At 42.6% G+C, this 18,283-nt stretch overlaps 1 protein-coding gene across 5 annotated transcripts in view; it reads right to left on the reverse strand.

The window, feature by feature from the left end:
• DZIP1 (DAZ interacting zinc finger protein 1) overlaps positions 1-17,688 on the reverse strand; it is a 60,107-nt gene extending 42,419 nt beyond the window's left edge. For 3 of the 5 annotated variants that reach the window (XM_079138033.1, XM_079138032.1, XM_079138029.1), the window contains exons 1-7: positions 17,438-17,688; positions 16,661-16,758; positions 16,090-16,301; positions 15,102-15,367; positions 14,416-14,973; positions 6,172-6,256; positions 3,262-3,386 (exon numbers count right to left, since the gene is read on the reverse strand). In XM_079138033.1, the coding sequence (XP_078994159.1) occupies positions 3,262-3,386; positions 6,172-6,256; positions 14,416-14,973; positions 15,102-15,104 (771 nt within the window). In that variant the 5' untranslated portion in view covers positions 15,105-15,367; positions 16,090-16,301; positions 16,661-16,758; positions 17,438-17,688. The remainder of the gene's footprint in view (positions 1-3,261; positions 3,387-6,171; positions 6,257-14,415; positions 14,974-15,101; positions 15,368-16,089; positions 16,302-16,660; positions 16,759-17,437) is intronic. The other 2 variants (XM_079138030.1, XM_079138031.1) reach the window with 2 other exon arrangements.
• Between the last annotated feature and the right edge of the window lie 595 nt (positions 17,689-18,283).

An 18,283-nucleotide genomic window follows, 5' to 3' on the forward strand; every position in this document is an offset into this window, starting at 1 on the left:
AGTGGTAAAGTCTACCAAACATTAAAATAAATATGTAAGTAAACCAAACCATGCTACTCAAAGTTTTCAAAAGAGTAGAAGAGAAGGGATTATTTCCTAAAACATTCAATCCGGACTATATTTTCCTAATACTAGAGGCAGACAAAGGTACCACAAGACAAGAAAATCACATGACAATAACTTATGAAAACAGATGCAAAAGCTCTCAGAAAAAAACTAGCAATCCAAAACCAAGAGTACATGGGAAGGATCACACACCATGACCAAGGGGGCTGTATGCCAGGAGAGCAATATTAGTTTGACGGAACAAAGTCAATCCATGTTAACACACTACACTAACAAAAAGAAGGAAACAACAACACACACAATCATCTCAACAGATACAAAAAGCATTTGATAAAATTCAACACCGTTACATGAAAAGTATTCAGTAAAACAGGAACAGAAGGCAAGTTCTTTTAACACAATAAAAGGCACTTACAAAAAACCCACAGCCAACATTACAATCACTGGTAGAAAACTGAAACCTTTCACCCCCATGACCAGCAACAAAACAAGGTATTGTTGCACTGCTTTCACTGCTTTTACCACTCCTCAACACTGTACTGGAGATCCTAGTCAGAGCAATTAGGCATGAAAAAGAAATAAATTGTGTCCAAATTGGAAAGGAAGAAACAAACCCACCTCTGTTTGCAGATGACATGATTCTCTTACAAAGGCGATCACACAGAATACACACGAAAAGATACTGTAACAAATTCAGCAAAGTTGCAGAGCACAAATCAAGAAGTAAACATCATTTCTTTCTATATATCAGCAATGGAAATTAAGTAAACAATTCTATTACAATTGCATACATCTTGGTTTTTATCTTTCACCCTCTACAAAAGCCAAACTCAAAAGACTTAGCAATCTGACCAGAAACTCTGCAACTACTAGAAGGAAGCAGGGTCAAAATTCCAGCAGGTGCAGGAATCAACTTCCTCAGTCAGACTTCTAAAACTCAGGAAAAAAGACCAAGAGTTAACAATGGAATGACATCAAATTAAAAAGCTGCACATTGAATCAAACAACATTGCTCTATGTAAATTTATGATTACACAAATGGTATGCCTTTACGCCATGTACAAACAGAGAAACAACATGTATCCCATTTGTTTACAATAAAAAAAAAAAAAAAAGAAAAAAAAAAGCTGCACATCAAAGGAAACATAGCATGAAGAGAGACCCTACAGAATGGGAGAAAATCCTTTCCAGCTACTCTTTCGGCAAAGGATTAATATCTAGAATATATAAAGAACACAAAAACATTAAAAAGTCAAATAACCCAATCAATGAGTGGGCAAATGAGTTAAATAGACACTTCTTAAAAGAAAAAAATACCAATGACTGACAAATACATGCAAAAATGTTCAACATCTTTAGCCATTCAGGAAATGCAAATCAAAACTACACTGAGATTTTATCTCACTCCAGTTAGAATGGCAATCAAGAATACAATAAATACATAAAAAAATAAATAAATGCTCATAAGGATATGGGGTGAGGAAGAAACACTTTTACAATGTTGGTTGGATTGTAAATTAGTATAACCACTATGGAGATAAGTATGGAAGTTCCTCAAAAGACTTGGAATGGAACCACGATTATAACTCAGCTATCACTCTTTGGTATTTACCCCAAGAACTGAAGTCAGCATCCTATAGTGATAACATGCATACCCATGTTTATATTACTATAATTCACAATAGCCAAGTTATGAAACCAATGTAGGTGTCTGTCAACAGATGAATAAATATGGTACATATATACATGATGGGGTTTTCTGCAACCATAAAGAAAAAGGAAATGATGTTGTGATGGATAGAACATCATGCTAAGTGAGATAAGCCAAACTCAGAAAGCCAAGGGTAATAACTTTCTCTCCCATGCAGAAACTTGAGAAAAAAGGAAAGAAAAGGGACCTCTGGAAATAAAAAAGAGACCAGTAGAGTAGAGAAAGAGAACAGGTGGAGAGGGACAGGGGAAGTTCAAGAGAATGAAACAGACCAATTTATGCTATATGTATGTTCAAATATATCACAATGAATCCCACTGTAATGTATGATTATAATGCACCAATAAATTTTTTTTTAAATATTAGGTTGGTAAATTTCATGTTGTGTGAATTCATCATTTTTTAAAAATAAGATAGCATATGTGGAAAACAGTGTTTATTCTGTGAAATCACTTGCTGTTTCCCCTAGAAAAGTCATACTCCCTATTGTCATGCAGAAAACAAAAACAGTGTATACTATTTACTTCAACAGTGACAAGAAAAGAAATGCTCTTTTGTGATCTCCCTCTTTCCACCATGTGGACTAAGGCCAATCCTCTGTTGGATCAGAGATTATATACTTGGTACCCACAGTATATCTACTCAAACACACAGCAGTCAGAACTAACACATCACAGCCCTCTTTCCCCCGCAGGAAACCCTGAGCAACTATGAACAGGACATTCCAAGCAATCACCAGGGTTGACACATGGATGAGAAGGCAGAAAAGGGATCTGATGTACAAGAGGAACTTGACCCGATGGTGGTGGCTCTGAATATGCAGGTAGAGGGTCATGGGCCAAGAAGTACAGGTAGCCTCACAGGGAAATTAGGTGCTTCCCTCAGTGCACAGCCAGCAAGATCAGCAAGTAGTGATCTCCATTTCACAACCTCAAGAAACCAAATTCTGCCAAAAATCCAAATAAGCAAAAAGTAGTATTCTCTCTGGTTTCCAGTAAGAAACATGGCCCTGCTGAACCCTTGATTTTTTTAGCCAGTGAGACTCTTATCAGATTTCCAACTCACAGAAATGTAACATAAGATAATAAACATGGGTTTTTAAACACCAAACTATTAATTGTATACTGTGTGAATGTCACCTGAAATCTTTTACAGACTGCATTTTGATTCACTGAACACAAATGGGGTACATCATTTTGTTTCTATGGCTGTACACAATGTAGATTCATAGCATTCATGTGATCATACATGCACATAAGGTAATGATTGAATTTTTTTTAAAACTTCAAAAAATAGAGAACTATATTGCTAGCAATGTGCTTTGTAGTAAGATACTAAAGAGTAGCTTAACAATACCAAAAAAAAAAAAAAATCACATTTTATTGTGTCCTATAAACTCCCAAGTGTCTTGTGTTTATATTAGAGTCCACGGCACAACTGAATTACATAAAGTTAATTATAATTAAAAGAATTCTGGAGTCTACCTTAGAGAATCTGATAGCATGGGCATGCTGGGCAGTCTCCAACTGAGACTTGGTAAGCTGCAGCTGCTCCTTCAACATGTCCACCTCCTTCTGGAGCTTGTCGGTCTGCACCTTTGTTTTATACTCTGTTGCAATGGAAAATCTTGTTAAAACACCATCTCTTATAAAACTCATCTGAAAACTTATAAGGCACAGTCCTACAGATATAACAAAGGAAACTGCTCTTACTTGGGATTTTATTACTTGTTGCATGCTGTGAGCTCAGTTTTGCTCCTTAGTGTTTATTTGGAGCCCTTCATATGATTGGACAAAGAGTTATTTTTAGCAGATTCTTTCAGCCACCGTACTGAGGTTGGATTATCCTACAGAGACAGTGCGAGAGCCCTGTTCATGGAGCAGTAAAGTTGACAAGGAATAATCCCAGCCACTTTGACCCAATGGCACTCTGGGCTCCTCTTAAAGATGCCTGTCTCAATTAGAGAAGGAAAACAAGGGCTTTCCCTGCAAGTGCCACCATGCTGAAGTCACTATGGCCACTGTCCTTCCGGCTCCCACTGAACTCTCCTGAAGACCCATCAGTGCTAATATAAGCAGAGGGCTGGCATTCAGAATGCAAACTCAGGCAGAACCTTGTCACTAGGGCAGAAGCGAGAAACTGAAAAGTTGTAAAAAGAAGTAACAAGTGAAGGGAAGAATACTTATGTACATGTACTTACATGAAGATGTACACATGACTGAATGGATATACATGTGTCTGTGAGTGTAGACATGAAAGGTATGGAAACCAAAGTAGAAAGTCAGAATCTCAAAGATGACCTGAAGAAATAATACTCATTGCAGAGGCTGAAATACACTCTGAAACGAGTATAAGATAGAGTAAGATACTGAAACAGAAGAGAAAGAAGGTCAGTTTCACACTGAAGAATGGTAGGTTAATTAAAATATTTCATCTTTCCCATTTTTCCAATATACTGCTATATCAGTGGTCTCTTTATCTTATAAATGGAATTTTATTTTGTTTCTGTAAAGCTTAGCTATTTCCTAAACAAATCTATTTACCTGCTGTGGGCAGAAATGGAAACAGATTGGCCCAAAATGAAGGAGTAACAAGGTTAAGTAACATATCTAGATACTGAAAACACTTAAGATTGTAGTAAGCATTTCTGTGGGTTACTGCAGCAGAATGCTTTGGTCTGCTCTTGGAGAAAGAGACCCGACATTCTTTGCTTTTGAGAACATTTAAATTGTAGGAAACCTGGGTCCTTGGTAAGTCATAGAATCCCTCCTCTCTCCTGCATCCTCATCTCCCCCTCTACATTCTAGTTAGTTCCCATCAGCACCCAAACACAGTACCTCCCACACCTAATGAAACAAAATCTTCACCTTGGTCCCAAATATTGGTCCAGATGATGCTTCATGTGTTCCTCTCAGCAAATGTTATTGAAATCAACCCCTGTATTCAATAGGATCACTTCACGACTCTCAGTTCAGCTCACTGATCTCCAGCTTTTGTGTCCACCAATTCAAGGTCACCAACAACTGTCTTGACAACAATGGTCCATTTTCCATCTGTATCTTACTCTGTGCCTTGAGAACTTTCGATATACCTGACCATTGCCTCCTTCTTGAAATACTTTTTCCTTTGGTTTCATAACACCACCCAGGTTTCCCTCCTGTCCGTAGGTGCTACTTCTCATTCTCCGTCTGCTCTTCCTACTTGGGGGCTGGCCTGGGTCTTCTGATCTCTATCTAGATGATGTTAGCCAGCCACGTCTCCAGTGACTCCCAGAGTCTATGTCCAGTCTGGGTCTTTCTCTACCTGGACATGCAGATCTTCAGAATACCATCTGCATGTCTACTGCCTGTGTGATATAAACATACTCACAGACAACACAAACTTTCCAGCCTCTTCCCCTGGTCTCATAACACTTCCTACCTCCAGGACTCCGTCACAGTAAATATCATCACTGTTTACCCAAACATGAGGACAAAAAAACAGGATCATCTTTCCTTCTTCTCTTGCTCTCATGCTGAGTCACGGCTCTGTAGCTTCTGTGTCCAAACATTTCCTTTACGTTTTTATCTCTTCTTCTGCCCTGGGACATCTGGTTCAGGCTACCATCTTCTCCCACTGGGCAGCTGTGCACTCCTGCTTTCTGCTTCCACTGTTGCTCCTACAAACTATCCTCTATCCACAGATAGAGGTGTCACTTTAAGGTACAAATGAGATCATGACCCTTCCCTCCTTAAAATCCTCCAGTGGCTTCCCACTACACTTACAAAGACATCCACATTCCAAACAGGGCATTCACAGCCTCCTGAGGTCTGGCCTCTGCCCCTCTAGGTTCACCACATGCTGCTACCTTACTCACTCCTCCAGCCTCCTTTCTGTTCCTCAAACATGCTCCTCCTGCCCCTTACAATCAGTGTTCCCTATGCCTGGGATACTCTCCTCTGATTCTCACCAGGCGTTTGGAACCTCTTCATCATTCTGGTCCCTGATTAGATATGGCCTCAGCTGACCACCCGGCCACTCTCTCCCCATGCTCCTGGTTTATTACCCTCATCTCACTTGTCATCACTTGAAAAGAATTTCCTCTTTTATTTGATTCCTCAGCCCCTCCTTAGAACACAGATTCAAGAGAGTGGACTCCTCTGTTGGCCTCAGCCCTTCCTTTAGAACACAGATTCAAGAGAGCAGGACTCCTCTGTTGGGCTTCTGGTTGTATTCTCAGCACCTAGGGTACAGCACGCATATAGCAGGGGCTCGATATTTACTTACTGAATCAACAAAGATGATGAGTTTTTCTTTTTAAAGGATCAAGAAATGTGCTGGACCATGTCTCACTGAGGAAAGAAAACAGGGAGGAGCAGAAAGAAAATAGCTGTGAAATAGCGCTCACTCCTTACCAAGGTGAGATTCCTCAGGGTGGCGGCGTTGAATGTGACTTTGTAGATAAGCTTGGTTCATGAAGGCCTTGTCACAGAAATGGCACTGAAAAGGAAAAAGCACAAGTCCATGTGTCTGTAACCAGTCTTTTCACCTAATTGCAGTTAAAATTCAGACCCAAAGCACTACCTTTTGGGGGTTTTCTCCCAGAAACACACCATCCTGGCAAGTACACTAAAAGCATATAAAAAGACAAACGTAAATACCAGTGCATCCTTCCCAAACTGAACACTAGTTAGTGAAGACTATCTCTTGACAGTTAAAATCGTTCTTTTGGAGCTTTATGGAACTCCTGATGAAGTTCCCATTAGCATAATGGTTTCCACCCTGTTGTCACCAACTTGTTCATGACATGCCAGTCATGGTGGCCTTTCTTCTGTCCCTCAAGCATGCCAACTCAGAGCCTTTGCATTCACTGTTCCCCCTGCCCTGCCTTCTCCTGGACTTCTTATGGCTGGTGCCTTCTTGACACTTAAGATGCCACTCCTTGAACATTTTCTACCCTGGGAACATCTCATCCTCAACAAGGCCTTCCCCGAAGATCCTCTTGCCAGTCTCTGTCACCTTGAATTGTCTTGTTTTCATCACTATACATCTCACTAGTTAATATTTTCACCTTTATTTGTTTCACTGTGGCTTGTTTCCTGTTCAGTCCCTCCAGGTTCTAGAATGTAGCTTCCCAAACCAAATCTTTCTTATTTATGGCTTTATCTTCTGAGTGCAGCATTACCACAATCATGTTTGGAAATGTTTAATCTATTAAAATGAATTTCCTAAGGGGGAAAAAGTCAATTCCACCAATAATCTCCATTTTTCTATTTTTACACTGATTCACATTTTAGACAAAAATTTAGCATGTCATTTATATCCTCATTCCTGGATTTCACTGAAGTGAATTATGAAATTCACAAATATCATTTGTGAATATTTCAGAATATGTCTTTAAAAGATGTGGACTTTCTTTTAATCATAATACCATCATTCTAATATCATAATGGCAATTATAATACCATTACTCCACCTTTCAAAATGTGAAAACGAAGGACCCAACACCCCCCCCACACACACTTCACATATTGTCTGAGAAAAAAATCATGGTTTATTTTGAAGTAGGATCCAAATAAGGTCCATATCCTGCAATTGGTTATCATGCTTCTTGACTATCTTTTAGTCTACAGGCTCCCCTCCCTCTCTCTCTTTTTTGTTGCTATTCTTTTGCTAAAGTAACCAAACAGTGGTCCTGCAGAGTTCCTCTCCATCTGGACTTTGCTGTTTTCCTCCCTGTTGTGCCATGTAACATGTTGTTCTGTTCACTAGGTCACCTTACTCTTAATTAGTCCAGCTGCATCTGGACTTCAGAGTTTGGTTTTCCAAAACACTATCATTCTGGTATACATCTCAGCATTGCTGAGAACCTTTAAAGCATCTTTTCAGACTTCCCTACTCACGATAAGTGCTATAGTTCACCCACAGGACTTGAGGGACTGTTCACACAGACTACAAAGTAAATACTGGCTCTAGGCCTGCGCACTACACTAGACAAAGGAAAAGAGAAGGAAGCCATGCCTCCCTCACCCTCTTGACATGCCTGCCAGAAGGTGTCCTAACCATACCACAGTCTTTCCACACCCCCCCCCCCCCCATTCCCTTAGGCAACAGAAAACCAGGACATGGAATATTCCATCAATGCCACTCCATCTGCACTCACAGGGTTGCCAAGCATGGGTAAGACAAAAGAAATGGTACAGTAATATTGGGGAGGAAACTAACACACCACCCCAACAAAAGGAGTGGGGATGAAGGAGAAGGAAGGAGGTATGGGAGGGAAGGAGGACAAGAAAGAGAACCAAGAAAAAACATGGAATGCAAAGATAAAGATTTCTGGAGGGGGAGGGTTATAAACCCCAGGCGGAACCAAAAGACATTCTTCGAAATTTCTTCATTCCCATCACAGGACACAGAACACAAGGGGGGAGCATACATACTATAAAAACAAGATGACATTTGATAAAATAGAATAAGTTGAAAAAAGAAAGATAAAAACATACAAAAGGCAAAATCAGAACAAAAACATCATTATAGAAAAAAAAAAGGGGAATAATGACATTGTTGAAATGGAATTGCTCACTGAAGGAAAGGCTGGGATCAGTAATCATGGCAAATGCAGATCAAAGGACAGAGACTAAACCAATCAGACAGAAGCTAACTTTAGACAAAAGAACTGACAAAGCCAATACAACCTCAATAACTGATTTTCCAGAATTAGAGGACCCAAAAATGAAACAAAATTCAAAGGCTGAATGCAAAAGAATGTCCCTGAAATAAAATAAATGCCAAAATTTGCAGACAGAATACTCAGTACCAAGATATACCTTATTACTAAGCTTTGATAGAAAGAAGGAATCCGTCAGTTCTCAGGCAGAAAAAGCAAATCAGTCGCAAGAAGGGAAAATGGAGGCCAGTCCATTTTCTCACGGCTCTGTCTACTACCAGGAGACAAAGGAACCACATCTACAAAGTTCAGATGGAAAGTGTAGCCTAAGAATATTCCACCCAGTCAATAATATATCTTTCAATTTTGGAAGAATCGAGGGAATTCAGCACTCATAGATCCGTGGGTAAGAAAAATCATTTGGACGTTCCTATCCATGAAGAAAGGGATCAAACTAAAGAATTCAAGAATGGAAGTGTTGACTAAAAAAAATAGTATGAAAGTACAGTCGAGTAAGAAATGGGAATGTTACAGTGTAACTCAAAATCAGGAGAGAAGAACTAACCAACAGTGTGACTATTTGGAGATCAGCCCTTTAAGGAAATGATTAAGGTTAAATAAGGACATAGGGTGGGTGGGGCCCTGGTAAGACAGAACTGGTGTCTTTCTAAGAGGAAGGGACAGCAGAGATCTCCATACATACACAAAAGGCTGTGTGAAGACACAGTGAGAAGGTGGCCATGTGCGAGCCAGGAAGAGAGGTATTACCAGAATCAACCCCACTGAGACCTTGATCTTGATCTTGGGCTTTCAACTTCCCAAACTTTGTATATTTTTGTTGTTTAAACCACCTCATCTGTGGTATTTTTTTTTAAATATTCTTTTTTAGTTGTAGATGGACACAATACCTTTATTTTTTTTAATTATTTAATGTGGTGCTGAGGCTCAAACAGTGCCTCACACATGCTAAGCAAGCATTATTTTTTATAATAAAATGTTGAGGGAAAAAGATCCCACACATTGCTATTATTGACCCCCTTATTACCTTTAAGCCACATACAACACACAATCGGAAAGGTTAAACCTTCAAAAAGCAGAGGTCCTGCGGCTGGGGTTGTAACTCAGTGGTAGAGCCCTTGCCCAGCACATGTGAGGCACTGGGTTTGAGCCTCAGCCCACATAAAATATTGTGTCCATCTACAACTTAAAACAACAACAACAAAAACAGACATCCTTAAATTTTTCCAGCCTTTACTACCTGATTCTTGTGATTTCTTGAAGCAAAGAGAAATGGAAACAAGGACAAGTGATACGAGAATGAGATCACACTTTCTGAGATGTGAAACTGACAACAGAGTTTGCCCCATGCCTTTGTCAGGACAGAGTTCAGACACTGGATTGTCTGCCTAAGGGGATGAAGACAACTGGCAGCCCTGATTTTTCACATTTTGTTGAAAAAATCAATTCTGGCATCTGTTTTGCACCAGAACACTTTTCCCAACGACCCCAGGTTTTAACTAAAATAGTAACACGTGACTATAGGCCAGGCACTGTCATCCGAGCCCCATTAACAACCCTTGTGAGGTTCCGTAGCTACTCCCACTCCATGGACTAGAGACCAAGGTACACGGAAGTTAAGCAACTAGTCAGGGCCTAGCAACTGAACGAGGAGTAGAGATGGGATGTGAATCCACTTAAACCCAGACGGCTTCCTCCCAGTCACCGTCTGCACAGGCAGGAGCGCTGCAGCCATTGGGCAGCCTGACCCGGAAGAGCAGCAGCACACTTCCGGGTTCACGTTGGAGCCGTTCACGTGCCAGGTCAAGTGAACCAGGCCGCAGGACGGAATCTGTCCACCAGTAAAACACTATTCACACCCTCTCTTTCATCTCTCTAATGCCTGGTGGACGCCTAACTTAAGGAATGCTTTACAGTCTGAAACTACGTACTGAGGCCTTCGACAACTCTCGCTGGGGTTTGGGATGTAGCTCAGTGTTCGCCTAACAGGCCCATGGTTCTGAGTTTGATCCCCAGCACCTGAAAGAAAATAAAAGCTGCCAAATCTATCTGGACCTACATTTCTTCTTGGGGCCTGGGATCCACAGTCTGTGCATGGATAGACCCATTCACCTCTCATTTTCCTGTAGAACATTGTTCCTCTGTGCAACTTCTCTGACAACAGGCATCAGAAAGGTGCGATCTGTCTCCTAACAAGGAAGATTCCTCACTCCACACCTCTGGAATCAGAATATCTAAGGTAGGGCCTGACAGGTAAGTCAAAGACCATGGGAAGAGAGTAGGGTGAATTGGAAAGTACAAGGTCACCAAATCACATCTTCCAAGGAAAGCTAAATGTTACAGACACCAAACCAAAAGGGTATGCAGGCCAAAGTCAACCTATGAGGTGACAGTCTGCAACTGCAGATTTAAAAGGTTATCATTTTCATGCTCAAAAATGGTTAAAAATAAGACATACATATATATATACTTAGTAATATATATTAGTAATACTTAGTATATATATTACTTATTATACTATTATAATATTATGTATAATAGTACTATATAGTACTATTATACTATTACTTAGTGTGTGTATATATATATATATATATTTATATATACTTAGTAATATATATATAGTGATACACACACACACACTTATTTGCTCCTAATTAAAATGTTTGCTGTCTCCAGATTTCCAAGTCTTGTCCCTAGCATGGGAGTAGTCCCTAGCACTAACTCCAAGTTAGTGCTTGGAGGCATGGCTGATACTCACATTTCAGATAACAGCAGCATAAATGGTTCCTGATTATGGTGCCCAATACATAGCTGCTTCTTTATACCATTATAATACACTGCTGAGAGTAGTTGGGGAGTGAGTCAGGATTCAAACAACTGATCTGTCAGCCCCCAAAGCCAAGGCTATTTAATCTATATGACTCGGATTTTAAAATTAGAAACTTAATAGATTATTTCTTAGAATGAAGAAGTAGGAGGTCAAGGAGTCCTATTTATTGCACAAAGACTTTGCTTAGAAGTAATTAGGGTCCCTTTAAAGCTAAGAAGGCATAAAAAAATGCTACATAACCTAGAGTCAAATTTCCCCATTAACCAAACAATTACAAGATTTTTTTGTAAATGATTTAAGTTTTTATCCTCTAAAACCTTTTGAATTTTCCTAAAAAGACAGTTATGTGTCTATGTGATGTGTATATGTGTATTTATACATGTATATGCATATGTGAATTTGATATGTAGATAAATTATATAAGCTTCTATTTGGAAGGAGTCTCCCTCAGGGAAAAAAAAAAAAACACGATGAATTAAGAAAACTGAAGGGCTATGTACTATACCTAGACAGAAATCTAATACTCTTTCCTTAACAACACCAAGATTAGAATATGTTGAATTATGTTCAGTACACTTAAGAATGTAGTTTATTACATAAAACACATAAGTGTCTTTTAAAAAATTCCATCCAATAGGTGGGTGTGATGGCCCACACCTGTAATCCAGCTACTTAGGTGGCTGCAGCAGGAGGATCACAAATTCAAGGCCAGCTTAGGCAACATAGGAATTTAGGGTAAAAATAAGAGTAAGTTTCAAAATTTTTAAAATGGCTGAGGATGTAGCTCAGTGGCAGAATGCCACTGGGTTCAATCCCCAGTACTGTAAAAAAAATTCTCTCCAAAATGATTTAAAAAATGAAAAACATTTTGTGTAAAGGAATTAACATGAGAACTCATTTTACTAAAAGTAGGATGGACACTCTCTTCTTAATTTTTTGGGGGTGCTTCTCTAAAATAATGGCTGGGAATAGTGGATAAAAGAATCAATATTTCCACCTGTGCCTATCCAGAGATAGACCCTATTACATCCTTCTCCTATTTAATTTCCAAGGCTACCACTTTACCCATGAAGAAATCAAAGCTCAGACACATTAAGTTGCAGTACTATCAATTTCCATTTTAATTCATGTCCCTTTTACTATAAATTATATGCTTTTTCTATTTCCCAACACTCATCTCCACTCCAAGGGGTTGTATAATTGGAAGCAGGGACACAAACTCGCTGACGGATACCTGCTTCTGTTGCTGTTGACATGGAGAGCAATCAGCAAAAAGTCTTTAAATCTGGCATTTTTAAATCTGAAGAAATAATTTGATAGATCAGTGTACATGCTGGCCTTTACCATAGTTAACTTTCCCAGTTGTTGGAAGGTCTCTATTAAATACAATTCATGCATGGGAAAATAGCTCAATGGTAGAGTGCTTGCCTAGCTTGCATGAAACCCTAGCCTCAACCCTCAGCACTGCAAATTAAAAATAAAAATAAATAAATACAAATTCATAAGTGCATAGTAGACAAATAACTAAGCAAAATCAATGTCTTTCCCTAATTTTATTACCAGTCAAATATTCCTACCTTAAGAACCTGGGAAAGACACTGGGAGACCCCAGCCAGCTTATGTGCCCATCATTCCGAGTCCTCTACCACCCCATCCTGAATCACCGACTCCTGTAGTACCTGCTCTGTAGCTTCTGCCTTCTTTGCCCCCACTAATCACTAAGCTCCTAAAAGAGGTCTGAGGATTCAAAGAGACCACACACAGTCACAGTTCAGTGCCGGGGAAGCTAGGCAGAGAGTGCCGTCCACACTTCAGATGCCCCTCATGCTCCACATGCTTCATCTCATGCAGAACAGCCCTAAAAGATAGCTACTACCGATGACCTTAGTTTCCAGATGAGAATGAGGTTTAGAAGTTAAACGACTTGATATACACCTAAGCAATATTAAATACACCATGTTCTCTGCCCTGCATCCCAGTGATCCAACATTCACCTGTTTCAGCTCCATTTCTAAATCCACTGAAGCCTTTTAAAGCATATTTAGCCAAAATCACTACACAGTAGGTATGAAATCAATCTTGTTTATATTGCTTATTTTGATACCTTTATCAAACACCACCCTTCAACCAACACAGGCTGAGCATCCCTAATCCAAAAACCTGAAATGCTCCAAATCTGAAAATTTTGTGTGTGGACATGACTCTACAAGTAGAAAATTCCACACCTGAACTCTGTGTGACAGGTTGCAGTCAAAATGCAGGCACACTAAAAATACTGTATAAAATTACTTTCAGCCTACACATATAAACTATCCAGGAAACATAAATTAATTTTGTATTTAGACCTGAGTCCCATCCTCAAGATAGGTCAGTATGTATATGTACATATTCCAGAATTCAGAAAACAAAAACAAAAACAAATTTCTGGTCTTAAGCATTTCAGAAAAGTGATATTCAACCTGTACAGATTTCTGTTACACTCAAAATGGCAATATTTACCTTGGGCTCAGTATCTAACCCTTAACTGTTGGAGATTGAGACTAGAAGTATATAAATGTTTAATTCTTCAAATACTGTGAATTATGTAAGTGAATATTCTTGTTCTGAAAAAATTAGGAGTCTACAACTTATTGTGAACAGTTCAAAAGTAATAATATAGAAAGAGATGAGGAAATATAGCAAATATGGAAAAATGTTAATAACTGGTGACTCTGGGTGAAGTGTATATCAAAGTTCTTTGTATTATTCTGTCAATTTGAGAATATTTCAACAAATTTTTAATAAGAAAAAATATCATAAATGGTCCAATTCCAGGCCAATTTGGGGACTGACCTTAACAGCAATTTGTGCATGGTTGATTTTTCTTGACATGATAGGAGGAAACAGGTTCAACAACCAGCATTTAGATGATTTCAGTAAAGCACTGCAGACGCCAGTTATTTAATTAATTCCCTGGCCGGCAGCAGAAGGTAACAAACCATGTTCTCTATTGGTTTAAATGCCTGCTTTTGGCGTAAATAAGCTGTCTTCTGAGTTATGGTACAAATCTTTAAAAAGAAAGAAGGGTTCCATAGGAAAGAGCTCTTAAATGGGGACTGGGTTGTTTTAGGTTATGACTGTGACCACAGCACAGCTTCCCACCTGGTAATAGCTGGCTTTGGCCTCGATCATCAGCTGCTGAGTGGAGATCATCTTCTTCCTGCGTTTACACTCCTCCTTCAGAAGCTTGATCTCGCCTGCCTGCTTGGTGAGCAGCTGCTTGCTCTGCTCACAGTCACCCAGGCTCTGGTGCAGCCGCTCCTCCAGGCTGTGCAACTGCGAGGTGAGGAACTCCTGCGAGTGCATCAGGTACTCAATGGTGAGCTGCGCCAGGCGGATGAGCTTCAGCAGCACCGGATCCACCCCCGACTGGCAGTGTGGGCATTTCTCGTCCTCCAGTTTGCAGAAAGTTATGTTCATGATGTTCTCCTGCAGCGTTAGCACGTCCACGGCCCCTGCCACCTTGTCCACGTCGATGGCGCTCAGCCGCCGCCAGTCCACGCTCTCCAGTCGCGGCCGGAACTGGAAGAAGGGCATGGGGCCGGATGCCGCGCTAGGGGGCATACAGGCCATGGAGGCCGCGCCCGCTGCTGCAGAGGCAGAGGCGTCGGGCCCCTCGGGGCCGCTGGCCAGAGGGTAGTAGACGTGCTTCTGGAAGGGCTGCGAAGGAAGAGACAGTGCGGCGAAGGCAGGAGTGGGAGGCGGGCGTACAGGGGAGGTGGGAGTCCAGGAAAGTCCCCGTTGCCCCCAACCCGGAATCCAGGACCCTCAGGCTTCCCGCCTCTTACCATGCTTGCGAGCCAGTCCGCCGCTTAGGCTCGTATCAGAGGAGCGAATCGGCCTCGCCTACCTGGCCAGAGCCGCCTCCGGGGCCGCCGCCGCCACACCCCTCGGGAGCCGGAGAAGACCAGGTCCCCCGCGGCGGCGGCGGCGGCGGGGGCGGCGGCGGCGGCGGCCAAGGTCTGGGCGTCCAGGACGTTGCTATGGCAGCGCCCTGCCGGACCCGGAGCAAGGGGCGCGCCTGCCAGCGCGCGGTCAGCGTGCGCCCAGCGCCCTGCGGGATCAGAAAAAACCTCATGGAGGAGTCCGAGTGGAGAACAGTGGTCCACCCCGAGAGGGCCTTCCTAATCGCGGGCTCCCCAGGGCACCATCCTCCCTGGTCTTTGGGGCTGGACACTCCTTGCCCCTAAGACAGGTGTAGGGAGTCACATCCCGAAACTTTTGGTCCTAGCTGCCATTCTCTGGTCATCCATCCACTCCTGTCTTAGCTTATGTTTTGAGATTAGAAATATCTATTCATCATCCTCATCTTTTACACACAACCTCGAAGACGTGCAGCAACAAAATTATGTGAAATTAAATGGCGGGAAAAGGGCAAGAGGAAAATCTGGAGGAGAAATATTTTACCTTGACTATGGTTGATTGCAACGGAATATACATTCGTCGAAATTTACGGAATTGTACACTTAAAATTAAGGTTGCATTTTATGTGTTACACTACAATAAATTTGTTTTAAAAATTAAATTTGTAATTAATCATATCTGTTGGCAGGCCTTTAAAATTTCTTATATCCAAGATACATTTTTAAAGGAATTTTTCTCTATGGGTTGGAGGCCTAAACATAACATTTTGAGAAAGGTACAAACCAAAAAACTCTCCAAGTTTACTTGTCTTCCGAAAAAGATGCACTGACAAAATGCTGAAGGTAAAAACAGATGGAGGTGTACTTCAGCCATCAAGTTTCCATCCAATTTTTTACGAGGCATAGTATTTACCTTACAAACTTGTGTGGGGGTTGCATTATTTTCTGGAGAGGCTAAAATATTTCTAGCAGCGACTTGCAGACTTCAGGCCTCTCATTTTGGGGGTCCTCTGGGGGCTGCCAGTGGTTACCACAGAGATCAATGAGCTGAGGAAAAGCCAGACATTCCTCAATCCACCGGGGAGTCCCTGCTTGGACCAACCACCAGGAAAATTTTTTTCTTTCCTAACAGCATAATATGTGAACAGAAGAAAGGAAAATACAATTCAGAGTAACTGAAAGCAAAGTTATAATATCAAATATTTTTAGCACTTTCCAGATGTTGTCAACTAGAAATAAATCTACAGAAAAGCAACCAAGAAACAAAACATGCATTTTATATAAACCACACAACCTAATTTGAAATTAGGTTTTTGGAGAAAAAGAACTATTGATCACTCACTGCAGCCTAGCTTAAAATTCCTAAAAGACATAGCTGGGTTTCAAAATTTGATTCTTTCTTTTCCTTGCTGCCTAACTTAGAATAAATCTGTCAGCCCTAGGCCTCAGTTTCCCCATCTGTTGAAGGGCATCCGGATACCGACCTGGCAGGTCTGTAGACTGTGGGCTCCATCCACTGGGCTGCAGGATCAGCAGGAACAAGGGCTGTGGTCTCACTTGCTCACCGATGTATCTCCAACACCTAGCGCAGGGTTGGCACGGAGAGGACGTTCAGAATTTGGACACCTGAATAAAGAACTATGAATCAGGCGCTTAGTTAGGGAGATGTCAGCTCCCCGGGCTCCTGTCCCTATTTTGTTTTTGCCTCAGGTCTGTTAGAGGGATCAACCCCCTTGTTCTGGACCAAGGACCCTAAGTGGGAGCGGTCCACGCGCCGCCTCTGCGGTTCTGGCGAGGAGCGACGCAGGCCCGACGCATCCATCTCTGTTCGCTGCCACCACTCTAGTCTAGGGCATTTGCGGTTCGCCACCCTTGCCCCCTTGGTGAAAGCCTGGTCACAAGATGGCCGGAACAGGAAAGAAGGGGGCATGCTTTCCTGTTTCCTCCGCCTATCCCCCCCGCCGCCCCGGGCAGGCCCCCCAGCCCTGCACCGCGTCTTGCCTCCCCGGCACACCGCACCGCGGGCCTGCTGAATCCGCAAAGACAAAGGCTGAGGGATGCAGGGTCCAGTGGGGCCTCGGCGCCCCTCCTTGGAAAGCAAGTGGGGATGGGGGATGCGGCGGCCCAGCCAGCGGGATCCGCAGAGGCGCGGAACGCTGTCGGGAGAGGCGGGAGGAGGGCCCTGCCTCAAAAGCTCCAAGATGCCCTTGTCCAAGGCGGGACCCCGCGGGCGCCCTGGAGCATCCCCGGCCTTGGCTCACCCCAGCTGCGCGCTCCTGGGAGGGTACCGGGCGCTGCAGACTGGCGGAGAGTCAAAGAGGACCCAGATCCCGGGGGCTCTGCTGGCTCAGGCGGGGACCGTGGAGGCCGAGGAGCAGGCGGGCGGGCTCCTTCTTCCAGGTTGCAAGATGAAGCGTGTCTCGTCTGGGCAAGTCCTGGCGAGGCGGGTCGCCTGGCGCCGCTCGGGGCCCTCCCAGACTCCAGGCCACCGGCGCCTCAGAATTCCCCACCCCCCTCCCGCCCCCAACCCCTCTGCGATCTCCTCCTGGCCTCTTCCTCCGCTGCCCGGCTCCTCTGGCTGCTGGGCGGGACTGCGCGCGTCTAGACCGCAGCGCTAAAATGCGCTCCTCCAATCCGGCAGCTGGGGCAGACACGTGGTGCTGGGGCGCGCTGTGTTGCTGGCGTGGGATTCTATCCCCGGGAAGGCTTTTCAAAAAGAAACCAGATTCACTCCTACCCTGTAGTTAGCGGGGCCAGCTAGCTAATTTCCAAAGGGCCTTACGTGAATTTTCATCCGAGAAGAGATGCATTTTAACCACATACATCTGCAGATGATAAGAGCCTTGAAGAGGCTGTACGTACTGAATGATGTGGAAAACGAGGCGGGTGCCAGAGCACTCCAGGATTTAAACCCAGGTCGGTTTCCGCGTGTCTTGCGGCTCTGCCCACTTTTTGGATGAGACTCCTGTGTCTCTCTTGGTAGAAAGTTTAGGCGGAGTAAATTGGGGAAGCTGCCCTGGGTCAGGAGTAGTGAGACTAATTTTTTTTTTTTTTAATTTGTTCTGATTAGTTGTACATGACAGTAGAATACATTTATACATTTTGAT

This window comes from Sciurus vulgaris (assembly GCF_902686455.1).
Source record: "Sciurus vulgaris genome assembly, chromosome: 4".
Lineage (NCBI taxonomy): Eukaryota > Metazoa > Chordata > Mammalia > Rodentia > Sciuridae > Sciurus > Sciurus vulgaris.